General features: G+C 37.2%; 1 protein-coding gene across 4 annotated transcripts; it reads left to right on the forward strand.

Moving 5' to 3' along the window:
• The first annotated feature begins 5,628 nt into the window (after positions 1-5,628).
• LOC122994935 (cytotoxic and regulatory T-cell molecule) lies at positions 5,629-12,175 on the forward strand. Of its 4 annotated transcripts, none has more exons than XM_044369746.1 (11): positions 5,629-5,727; positions 7,154-7,300; positions 7,423-7,575; positions 7,771-7,896; positions 8,627-8,779; positions 9,265-9,441; positions 10,082-10,159; positions 10,327-10,395; positions 10,540-10,689; positions 10,987-11,088; positions 11,725-12,175. In XM_044369746.1, the coding sequence occupies exons 1-11, from the start codon at positions 5,682-5,684 to the stop codon at positions 11,898-11,900; spliced, it is 1,377 nt and encodes a 458-aa protein (XP_044225681.1). In that variant the 5' UTR covers positions 5,629-5,681; the 3' UTR covers positions 11,901-12,175. The 4 variants fall into 4 exon arrangements, with proteins under 4 accessions (XP_044225681.1, XP_044225682.1, XP_044225683.1 ...); XM_044369747.1 differs by having other exon boundaries at positions 7,154-7,294; XM_044369748.1 differs by having other exon boundaries at positions 11,002-11,088; positions 11,725-12,174.
• The last annotated feature ends 805 nt before the right edge of the window (positions 12,176-12,980 follow it).

Raw genomic sequence — 12,980 nt, forward strand, 5'->3', positions numbered from 1 at the left:
TGCCGGCCGCACTGTTTCTGTACAAGCCCGTCAACGACATTTGAGCCAATCAGCTTGCAGAACAGCAGTGAGCTTCCAGCACATTCTGGATCAGTCTGCGCGTGCCCTTAAAGCTCCTCTGATTGGCTAAAACTTGACAACTGTTTAAAAAAAAAATCTCTTAGAATAAAAGAGATCAGAGTCGGACATAGCTGGAGAAAGTTCTAGGGCTTTACACAATGTATAGGTGGGGCATATAAGTGGAGGCAACTCTTTCACAGAGCAAATCATTCTCATTGTTTCTTGAATAATTCATTAGAGATGAAAATATGGTTGTTGTTTTTTGTTTTTTTATCAAATTGACTGTAAGAGCCTACCAGGACTGGTAAACTCAATATGGGCATTATCATTTTAGCAGTGTTGGATAACGCTACTTTTTAAAGTAACTCGTTACATTACAACATTATTGCCATTGAAAAGTAATTCGTTACGTTGCAGCGTTACCTACTCTTAAAAGTAACTCGTTAGACTACTTTTGAATTACTTGAATTTACCAACAATGAAAACCCCTTTGCGTTTCCTTGCGTATTAATGCAAATACTTCCACATACAGGTTGTCCTCTCTGTCATCTCGCTAGTTGAGACGCACACGCGCACTGATACAACTGCAGGACACCTTCCACTAGCTCGCAGTTTACCCGCCAACCAGCAGGATTAGGTGCAGAAACAGAAAAGAAACAGTGCGCATGCGTCAGAGATTTTCTCCCTTTTTTGACATGCAGCAACAATAGAAAGGAAATATGTTAAGCGTGTTGAGGCGATGTGTTTATGGACATATATCTAAGTTGTGTTCTTCACATAGTTTACAGTTTACTGTTGTGAAATAATGCATTTTGTACCATGACTGAGGTTCTGTGTATGGTTAGTAGATTCCCTCCAGTGTAAGGGCTAGAGGGCGCTGTAGTGTTGGTAACAAACTTTTGTCTATCCCTTTGTACAAACTTTATTTAGTAAACATTAAAATACACAAAACAGTACGACATTTACTCAACGTAATGGTGCACAAAGAAAAAAGAATATAAAATGAAATAAAGTAAATAAATGAATAACTAAATATACTTTAAGAAGAAGCTGGGATAAATACACTTGTCATCACATACATTCACATACAAATCCAGTAAAATTGGGGGAAACTTTTTGTTTTTCATTTATGTATGTGACATTTACCATGTAGAATCAATAAGTTTACTATGAATTCAATGTTACATTTATCATGTTCAAAATGTGTAATGACATTTCACACTCAATTTTAATATTATGATTAGTTTTACACATTATATAATCTTCCATTCAAGACCAAACAGTAACTGAATGTATACTGAATGTAAGATAAGAAGATTCTGGTTCATTGTTGTAAAAATTATATTTGTTTTCAGTATCTAAAAAATTGTAGAAATATAGATTTGTTCATATATATTGTGTAAAATGCGTGACGTGTACTTCTTTAATCGTATTGTTAATCCAGAATTTATATAGTAATAATAGCCATGCTCTCTGCCACTCAGTACCCATAAAAATGTTCCAAAAAAGCTTTTCCTCTGGGAGTAATTTTCCTTCTTTCATAGAATGTGCTACACATATGTTTATTGTTGCATCCAGTATTCATAATGTCAATACCATTTATCATCAAAAGGGTTTCTATCCTCAGTGTTTCTTGATATTGAACATGACTTTTCATTAGATGTAATAGACCATTAGGAATCACTTTCATTACATAATTAAATTCTCTTCTTGTTACAGGAAAGGTTTTAATAAGAAGGCATCACTCATAACTGAACAATAAACCGCTGGTATCAAAGAGATCACTTACATAAATCATACCTTTATCAACCCAATTTTGCTTAAAGATAGATTTTTTTCATCAGTAATGTCTCCAGTATTCCATATGATAGTTTTGTGAGGGGAAAAGTTATGTATGTAACATAAATTCCAAGCTAGGAGGGCCTGTTGATAAAGTTTAGATATTTTAAAGGCAATTTGGTGATATATCAAATAAAGACTACCCAGTTTTCTAAAGATATTGTTTGGAATAAGATACCAAATAGAATTTGGGGCCCTTTAATCCATCCAAATCCACCTTCTTTTCAAATACGTGCCATGAAATGCCTGTTTCTCGTGACATCATCTTTCTGCTTGAGTTCCAGCCACAGTGAACATCAAGCAATACGGTAAGGTAACAGATTGCTTATTTGAAAATGTAACTAAATAACTGATTACTTGAATTGCAAAACTAGTGTGTTATGTTACTCATTACAGAAAAAAAGTAATCCGAGTGCTCTAATGCATCACCCCCAACACCGATCATTGGCATAGTTTGACCAATACAGACAAACATCAATCATATAGTCAAAAACTCATTATTGACCATGTGCTTTTAAAGTTAGTAGTATCATGTGATATAATGATAACATTAGCATAAAAGTGGTCAAAGTAAAGAGGTGGTAGACTGAATTTAGAAGATTCCATTGCATCGCTGCTCATGTAGGAAAATACAGTTACACTACATCTACAGCATTGCAGTGAAACCACTACAGTATATTGCTACAAGTTTTATTTACACGTCATTTGATAATTCTGGTAAAGTCTTTTACCACAAGAGCTTTTTAGCCACTGTCAGTCAGGTTACTGTATGCTCTTTTCATGAGTGTGAGTCATTTAACCTGCCTCCACCTTCACAAGTGAAACTACACCTGCACACTGCTGCTGCATTATTATCTTTGCATGATATGTCGCAGTCTTTTTCAAACATATATCACAAACATATTATTTGATCTGATGACAAAACACTGAATTTAAACTGACAGAAAGAGAGATGTTTAGAGGGTCATATTTTATTTAGCATAAAATTGAACGCCTACATTGGTTTAAGAAACCTTAATATGCAATATGATAATACCAAAGTTCATACAAAAAATGTCGTTTTCAAGGTTTTCTTCTGTTATTTTGCCAAACCAAAATACAACCTAAATCTAATGCTTGTACAGAAAAATCAAAGAGAGCTAGCGATAGAGCCTGCTGTTCAGCTCAAAGAAGTACAGACTGCGTTAGGTATGTACACTACTAATGATTTAATCATGTGAATATAATGATTTGTGTTTTTGATATCTGTCTGAATATCTGTCTCTGTTCCAATGTTGAGATAAAAAAGCATGTTTCATTAACTTTAAGTTAAAGAGTCAACACACATTTGTATAAGTTAGGATACACTTTGATATGTTTGAGGAAATTGTATTTTTAGTCACCTTCAAGTGAACAGTACAGGGTCCTTGTAGTTTAGTCTCCCCTAACTAGTACTACATATTTTCATCTTTTCAAACATACTTAAAATATTTTAATTCGTTTAATCTTGTTTTTTTTTGGTCCAGTGTACATTTATGGGAAGGCAAGAATGGATGAAATCATCAGCATGGTGGCTAGCACTGCAAGAAGGTCCTCCTGGGTTTGAACCCTGGCTGTCCCAGGTCCTGACCAGGTCTGCCAGGTGCTCCGGTGTCTTCCCACCATCAAAGACATGCGTGTTAGGGTCGATACTTCCATCTCAGTAATTCTCCTTCTCCCTCTTTCATTATAGGAACCACTCAGGGATGATGAAGCTCATTGAGACGTGTCTCCACCCTGAGTCTCGACCCCCCCCCCCCCCCCCCCCCCCCCCCGGTTCCTAGATGCTCCAGCCAAATCTCAACTCCAACTGGCCCCCTGTTCATCCCCATCCAATCGACCCCTTTCATCCCTCCCCTCATTCCCTATCATCCCATCGTACCTGACCTTGACCAACCTTCGGTTCCTGTTCGTCCCCTGGCGGTTGACCCTCTTCGTCCCTCTCCTCTACCCCAATCATCCCACCGCAATTGACACTTATTTAATTCCTCCCAAATCTTCTTGCCAATCCCAATAAACTATTCTTTTAAATACTGCACAAATGGCGTGGTCTTTGTTGAGGAAATGCTATTTAGCATCACCATTATTCTGTGTTTTTGTTGTTTTTTGTTCTCCAGTTTGATTGTGTGTTCCGCTGTTGGTGTGTGTGTGTGTGTGTTTTACTGTTCCGGGTCTAGTGTGTTTCGATGCTTATGTCTTTATAAAAACACGGGTCTTGATGGAACATTAGAAATGGCAATTGTATTTGTTTTTGATACAAATGTATAATTACGCAAAACCCGATAAAAAGGTTTTAAAAAAATAGACAAGAAAAAAGAATTTTGTCTTGTCACAGTGTAAAACAAAACAAAACAAAACAAAAAACCCCTGTTAAATAGATAAATCAAAATATTGGCAAGATTGACATTGTGATCTGATGGTAAAGAAATTTCAGAGGATTATTAAAATCAGTATGATTCGTCCTGTGGGGAACATGAATGTGTGTACCAAATTTCACAACAATCCATCCAATAGTTGGTGAAAGATTTAACTAAAAAACAGAAATGTCAACCTGATGGTGACACCAGAGGTAAAGCCAAGAGGTAAAGCCAGGGGATCACCAAAGTCATTAGGATTCATGCTCTGGGGACCATGAATGTCTGCACAATGTCATGACAACATCCAATAGGCTATTTGTTGAGATATTTCAGTCATAACCGAAGTGATGGCACTGACTTCGTCATCTCTACCAGAAGGTTGAATCTTTGTCCACTCTCCCTTTTCTAGCTCACCTTTTTATCCCTTATTCAGTGTGTGCACATGACACATTATATCATCCTGCTCAGCTATTTGTGTGAATGTGAATGAATTACCCCACCTCTCACCCAATGTCAGCCAGGATAGGCTCCAGTCCCCCTCTAAAGGATAAACGTCCATAACTGATGGATGGATGGAAAATCTGGAAGAGCTCCAATTTATTTTTGAGTCATTACTGTCTGAAAGAGGTCTGTCCCTTTTCATTTCTGCCTTCACAACTCTCTGCTTTCACAAGACTTTCTAGCTCACACAGGTGGTGTTTTGCTGAACAGATCTCCCCTCAGGAAACTTGAGACCTGTGTAAAGTAGTTCATCTCGGTGATGGTGGTTTGGTGGTTAGAATTGCAGGCCTCCAACCTGAAGTTCAAGAAATCAAACCCCACTCTGACAAACTTATAGTAACAGCTGGTTGACTAAGTTTCTCAACTGACCTGTACCATAAACTCTCTAAACAGTTGGAGTTGATTTAATTGACACCTTTAGTCTCCCTGATATGCAATGAAGCATTGTCTTTTTTTTTCTTCTTTTTTTTTTTTTACTATATCACTTATGAGACCTTTCTCGCAAAGAACATTTTGATGAAAAAGCACAGATGTAACTAAAGATAATGATGACTTTGCTCTCTATAAAGTTACATTTTAGGGGAATTACAGTCTTGTATATGTGTTTTTGGGGATTTTTTTCTTGAAAATCGTTAAGCTGTTTTTATTAAATCACTAGAAATTATTGTTGGGTAGTAATTAGTGACACAAAATACTTTCATTTCAGAAACAGGAGCCAATAATTATAAATCCTGAACTATTAATCTTGTACTTTTAGAGTATCACATGATAACTCGAATCAAAAAGTCTGTGGAAACCACAGAGCTGTGATGTCATGGAAGGTCCCTCAGCAGTGTACAAATAGATCTGACAATGAGGAAATGCAGCAGAGACGAAGTGCTGTGTGACTGTTAGTGAGAGACAAAGATGGAACTGAAGCTGCAGCTCGGTATCTTCATGTTATTCATACAAGGTGAGTACATACCTTCAATACTTGTTGACTGACATACTTTGTTATGACAAGTAGATGATGCTGAGATGGTAAACTGAATGAAACTTATGAAAAACACAGATATTCCTACTGGTAGTGATGACTTTGATTATGAATTCTTAACATATGACACTTTGTTACCATGTTGGTCTTCGTATGGCAGTGTGTGATGTTTTGAAATCTGATGCTTTATTTGAGAAATTGAATGGAAATTACAAACCCAGATGCTTCTGACAAATCAGATGAGTTTATACTTTTTTTAGGCATTAGATTGTGGTAGGTGAGATTAGGTGTGTATGTGTAAAGCTTTTGACTTAGCCATGATGAACTGTGTCCCCATTTGGATTCTTATATTTTATTTCATTTTATGATATTTTATTCAATAATTTTGCTTAAACGCTAATGTCATTTAATGCACACGGATACAGTATGTTCCCTTTACGCTGTGCATTTGATTACATTTGATTTCTTTGTGGCTGTTTTTTCATTACAAGTTTAATTAGATATACTGTACATTATGTACAAAATGTATGTGTGTACAATAGTATGTAGGCTTATAAATTCATATTTACTGTATTTACATTGACTTTGCTTTTGTTTGATGCATATTCTACATTGCATATAGAATTTTCTGTGGATTGAAATGTGCTTAATAAGTCATAATTTAAAAATAAAAAATGTCTCAAACCCTATTGTTAACGTCTAGAGAAAACTGCCAGGCTCAAAAGCATGTTGCCATACAGTAAAAAGTTATTTTCTGTCATTTACATTTGTTCTGAAGTTAAATATAAGTAATGTCATATTGAACACACAACCCACGCGTGTGAAAAAGGCTTGTTGACCTCTGTTCCTTCAAGCCCACTGCCCTCACTGCTTGCGACAATATGCCCCCACAAATGTGTTTTCCAAACACCTCATCATTCTCACCCCATAGGAAAGAAAAAGCCCCCAATGCCCCCATGTGCAACCCACCACAAATGTATATTTTCTCTTACTTTCTCTTTCACCATGAAAGGACTGACCACATCCTGTCAGATCAGAAATGCATTAGATGTGTACCAGGGGGGTGCTTTTGTAGCTGCAGTACAGTGAAGTGTTTTTTTTTCCTCTCACACCACCTCCACGCACGCACACACAGTCTCAAAACAGAGGCACTGACAAGAACAGATGAGACTGTGAGAAACAGGCTTTCGCCTTTGGACACCTCTGTATATGAGGGAGGGAGACATACCTTCAGTGCACTTGACCTTTTATACCAATACATGGTTGCTCATATGTTTGTGAATAGTAGTGAGGGTGTATTTTTATGAAAAATACATGTATTATCAAAATGTATAGCATGGGAATGACATTGTGTTCTCAGTGTGAATTTCCAAGGAAAACAATGTTCCTATTTATGTGATTGCAGTTTCACTTGCGGTGTGGCAGCGTAAGACTGTGATGAAAGGTCAGACACTCGAGTTACACTGCCCCATTACAGACGCTCATAAAACCAATGTGGAATGGAGGAACCCTGATGGACATTTAATGTTCTTCAATCACGATAAAGGTGAAGGTGAATGACATATCTTGCGTTTTAATCACACAAACAAATGTATAAGCAGCAACACAGTCTCTCAGACCTTCAAATCAGGGATATTTAACATCATTGTTTTATTTGTCCTCACTCATTTCCAGTTTTGAGGGACAAGCGCTACAGCATCATCAAACTGTCGGAGTCAGAATTCAACATCGCTATTTCCGATGTCACCTTCAAAGATGGAGGCAACTACACATGCACTCAGTATGACACCCACACAACAGAGAAGAAGGTGGAGGTGACAGTGTTACGTGAGTATAATTAAACTAGCAACTATTTTTGCATTGCATTGGGTCAAACAATGGTAGTCTACAGATTATAAAACGTGACTTTGACAATGATTTAGTAATTTAACAGCATGACTGGCCATGATCATGACATTGCTGTTTGGATGATTATGTCATAATACTATAATAACATTTGCTCTGGTGTTGATTCTTTTAAAGGTCTTCCCATAATGACAGAAACAGAGGATGCAGGGAAGTGTGTCGTAAAATGCACTGCTGAGGGGAACCACTATCTTCCCCAGATATCCTGGAAATTGGATAACGGGCCTGAATTTCTTACTCATGGTGAGTTAGTTATGAATGCAGAAGTTAGTACTTAGAATAAATAGCAAACTACATTCTAATTAAGAAGTGAACCAAAGTGAGCCATAAATGATAACATAACATGAATTTGAGTAACAAAGGCACATCACCTTTAGCTGCATATTTGTGGTGATGCATCCACTGCTATTCTGAACCTCAAAATGGCAAAAATCTTCCCACTTACAGAAGCTGGAATGCACTTTGCTCTTTATTTGGTGATAGCTTTTTGTCATGTAGCACTGTGACTGGCATCGCTGTTTAGAGAGATGAAATAAGCAGTGTGACCCTGCAATTTATATTTCATTTCACCCAATTGTTTGTGCCAAGTATGATGCACATCTATGAACAGAATAGCAGTTACGCTTGGACACTCGTCATTTCTTTGGAATATCCAGCACTTTGAACAGTATTATTGCAATTGCTCCTTTGTCGGTGAGTCAAAATTAGATTCAGAGACCACTGAGTGGGCTCATCTCTTGATGACAGTACATGCCACAGTTACGGTAATCTTAACCCACATTTGGTGGGTTTACTGACAGCCATAACCTTTAAAATTCCATGTTCCATTAAAGAAAGTGCTCATCATTTCTACAAACATGTCAACCTACTCAACTCAGACAAGCTCATACTCATACTAACTCATAGATTAGTAGTTGGTAGCTGGTACACCTGATTAAAAATAGAAACTGATGATATCTGTCCCCTTCCACAGGTTCCCAAATCCTACTTGAAGATAGAAAATATGTCTCCTCGGATACGTTATATTTTCTCTCAGTGGACACCAGAGTCACCGTGAAATGCCTTGTTCGGCATCCATCTCGGGACTCACAACCTCTGATGAACTTTGTCAAAATTGGACGAGACTGTGAGTATAATTCATTTCATCTGAAGTTTGTACTCACAGTATACCTGCTTATATTTTAGTGAGTATAATATAAACACTGCCTACCAAACATTCAGCAGCAGAGAAAATAAGTAAAAAATTATCTTTATATTAACTGGAACGTGTTTCCTTTAAAGTACTTCTGCTTAAAGGGTGATGTTTGAGGAACAGTGAAAGCGTACTTGTGTCGTCACAAAACAGGGAAAGCACTGGAAAGGGTTTTTTCTCATGAGTTGCTCCATGACACTGTTCACAGGACCACTGTGAAACTTGACCAGCCAAACAGCACGATGTCATTTCCTCTTTTTGTATGTTGTAAATAGTCTGGTTTCCTGTATTCTAGTTGGAAAAAAACAGATGTGAGATTTGCAGATTTTTCAAATGTCAGCATGAATTTTCACTTTGATTGTCCATAAATTGAAGGCAGTTTCCGTCTATAAATAACGTAAAACCCCTCTCTGTCACAGCAACAAAGTCCACAACCATGATTAGTCCACCCACATCTCAGCCTCAAGGGTCAACAGAGGTGCTGAAGACAACAACCCGCTGGTTCAGACATGGAAAAACAACAGGGTACTTCACCACCAGAGATGTGCCTGGGCCTTCACCAGAGAGCTTCTCAGGCTCACATCTCAGCACTAGTGGTGAGTGACAACTTTTTCCTTTGTAAGATATTCAGGGTGCACAGGCTTTAAATGAATGATTAATGTCACATGGCAGTATAAATGTCACATTAGTTCAAATACTAAATTATGACATCTCAAAGACTCAACATTTAGACCACATCCTGCATATAACAATGTTTACAATTAATTTAAAAAGATGTACAGTATCTTAAATGGGAGAGTTAACTTTGTAATATATCACACAAACTGTCAGCCTGTGGGATGGAAACAAGAGACATCTCACCTTTCACAACACATTTATAACACTCGCATTGTTTAACCACCACTATAGTGTGATACCACTAGATCTGTTTCCTGTGACGGAAATCCCACAGCATAGTGTGAAAGTCAACTAAGTGAGATGTATTCATAAATTCTGAGGATGGCACTGTGATGCTCCATGTGGGTGAAGAGCAGTTCTGAGATAAAGAGCATCATCAAAGATCTTCTATTCCAGCTTGAAAAACTGCTGTGTAGTTTTTGAACCCAAAGGTTTTAACTTTAAACGCCAAAGAAGAGTTTGTCAAAGAAAATCAATATATGGATAAATCAATTTTGACATTTAAAGTCATGCTGTTTTCTATTTTCTTATTGATCACAATGTCTTTATTTTTTGTAGAGGCCCCAAGAACCTCTGTGTTATCAGACTCAACCAGGACTAGGAATGAAAGCATCAGTAATGCAACAAGCACAACAGGTACTGAATCAGGACATACGCAAAACTATTCTTTTCTGTTTGATGCCATCTAGTGGTGATTTTGAACAACTACAATTGAGTTTTTCCATTTAGACTGGAGCTGCAGTAGCTTATCTGTCTATAAGTCTTTTAATTATTGTATCTTCCTTCTCCATGATTCCTCAAAGACTGGACATCTGTCTCTGAAACAACAAATGAGACCACATTCTATAACCATACGGAGGGAAACAGAACAGGTAAATTCACACTTTTAACAGCACTTGTGTCTGCATGGTTCAGACTCCAAAAATGATACTTTGAAAATGATGAGATAAATGTTTTGTCTCTGAAAGTGATTGAGATTTTGCTGAACTAACCAACAGCATTCTGTCCATTCCCAGTGAGCTCTAATGACCAAGAGATGCGGATAGCAAAGAGAGGAAGTTCCTCATTACTGGTCTTCCTGGTGACATGCCTGATCTTTGCTCTTCTGGTAGTGGTCCTTTTTTTTGCCATCAAGCTAAGAAGAGCACACATCACCTGGAAGAAAGGTAAGCAATCCACATTCCCATTTCCTGCATGGCATCTAATAGCATCAAGGCTGCAGCTGTTGTTAGTTTGAACTTCAGTCAGGGCCATAAATTTATGAAGCAACTCCTTTGTGCTAGTTTTGTTCTGACTTCTGCTTGATGAGTGTCCAGAAATATCGTCCCGCTTATGTCTGCTTCAAAGCTGGAAAATGCTGCAATGAGACAAATACATAGCATACCTAATTGTGGGCTTGTGGTTTAAAAAAAGTCAAGTACTTTCTTTTTGATAAATAAATTTAAAAACAAAATATATGACAGTTTTTATTGTTACAGAAAATGAAGACTCTGATCCGTCAGAGGAGAGCAGTAAATCAAAATCAAGCCAGGAAGAGAAAAACGCCCAAGGACAAAGGCGAAGAGGTATGTAGATGATTCAGCACTCCTTTCATGGCTTCTACCCAAAAGAAATGTGGAAATGCATTGAAATTACTTGTGCCAGCAGAGACTGTTTTCCAACTGCAGAGACTTGATTTGCTCCTGCTTTCGTGACATGCTTCGTTAATTAAAACAAGGATCATTTACAAATTCACATGTATATTTTTCAGGAACAACTTGAAATGTTGTGCCATGGTTTGAAATTTAATGTGATTCTCGTTGAATGTAACTTTTAGCTTCAGGAAGTGAATGAAGCTCAGTAACACATAAGTGGATAGTGTTCACTGACTGATGGCATCGCTGGGAATCAGGGAAAAAAATTGTCAGAAATTATTTTTAATTTTTAGTTTAATTCAACACTTGCAGTAATTGAGTAATTGCCTAAATAATATTTAAAAGGTTCAAACTTTTAACTATATTTAAAAAAATGAATTTGGGGCCTAATTAATTCCATTTCTGTATCAGTTTCTTCAACAAATTTCCTCTTTTATTTCATTGCAACATCAACATGACAAATTGAATTGTATGCAGTTCATCACAGACTCTGGTGCCACACCTCTTATTCCACAGAAACAGAACTAATGTGTCATTACTGATTGCCAAATGTTCTCTCTCACACAGGACTCTTCAACACGGCATTCACACAGTACGTTGTTGAAGAACCAACAGGGATAACTTCAGTTATAAATACAGGTGCGACGACAGCAACACAGAGTACAAATAAAGAGCAGACTTCTCAACCTCAAACCCAGGCACAAACCTCAGCCAAACATGACATAAAGGAGACAGAACTGTAGCAGTCACATACAGAATCTCTAATATCAGCAACACCATCAGCACCATGTTCTCAGAATATGCTGATTAGCTGTTTTATTGGACTTGTTACATAGAGTGTATGTTTAGACAGAAAAGAATGTGTTAACACATTGGTTGTAACTGTAATACTGTACTGTATAAATACTGTATAAATTGTGTTTAAATGTGAGAATAAAGTATATTTTGCTATAACATGATGGCATACTTTATTTGAATGTGATGCGAGATGATTTAAGGAAAGTAAAAGTGATGTTTTTGCATTATCTGTATCTTTTGTGACTTTTTAAATAATTGCACCATGTCAACATCATCTGTAATATCACATTTCAAGTATCATCCTCATATGGTAGCCCACAACAGTGATTCCAAACCAGGGGCACTTGTGCCCCAAGGGGAAGTTATGCAGGGGATATGTGGAAAGACTGTGGAGTAGCTTAACTAATTGAAAAAAATTATTCATTCATTTAAAAAATTACTCATTCACAATTTTTCAAGTCTGTCGTAACACAGCTGACAGGAGCCCAAATGAACATTGAAACATGTTTTTCTTGCTGTAATCATTTCTCCTGTTCATACTGACCATTAGAAGATCCCTTCATAATGCACTTACAATGTAAGTGATGGAAGCCAAAATCCACAGTCCTCCTTCTGTGCTAAAATGTATTTAAAAGTTTATCTGAAACTAATATGAAGCTTCAGCGTCCAAATGAGTCAAATCAAGTAGATATCTTTCAACATTACAGTCTTTTTAGTGCCAAAGTCCCTCTTTTTGTTACTATACTTCCACCACAGCTCAACAGGGAAGCACTGTCCGAGGAAACACAAAGAGGGAATTTGGTGCTAAAAAGACGGTAAATGTGGCAGATATCCACTTGATATGACTAACTCAGACTGCTGAAGACTCATATTCATTTAGTTTCAATAAAACCTTTAAATGCTTTTTTGCACAAAATGACTGTGTGGACACACTGTGGATTTTGGTCACCATCACCTACACTGAAAGCACATTTGTAGGAGATCTTTTAATAGCCAATATGAACAAGAGGAATAATTACAGCGAG

Source organism: Thunnus albacares, chromosome 13, assembly GCF_914725855.1.
Source record: "Thunnus albacares chromosome 13, fThuAlb1.1, whole genome shotgun sequence".
Taxonomy (NCBI): Eukaryota; Metazoa; Chordata; class Actinopteri; order Scombriformes; family Scombridae; genus Thunnus; species Thunnus albacares.

Coding starts and splice junctions, on each gene's coding strand:
- LOC122994935 (XM_044369746.1), top strand. CDS start 5,682: ATGGAACTGAAGCTGCAGCTCGGTATCTTCATGTTATTCATACAAG. Junction 7,576..7,770: donor GGTGGAGGTGACAGTGTTAC/GTGAGTATAATT, acceptor ATTCTTTTAAAG/GTCTTCCCATAATGACAGAA. Junction 10,396..10,539: donor TACGGAGGGAAACAGAACAG/GTAAATTCACAC, acceptor GTCCATTCCCAG/TGAGCTCTAATGACCAAGAG.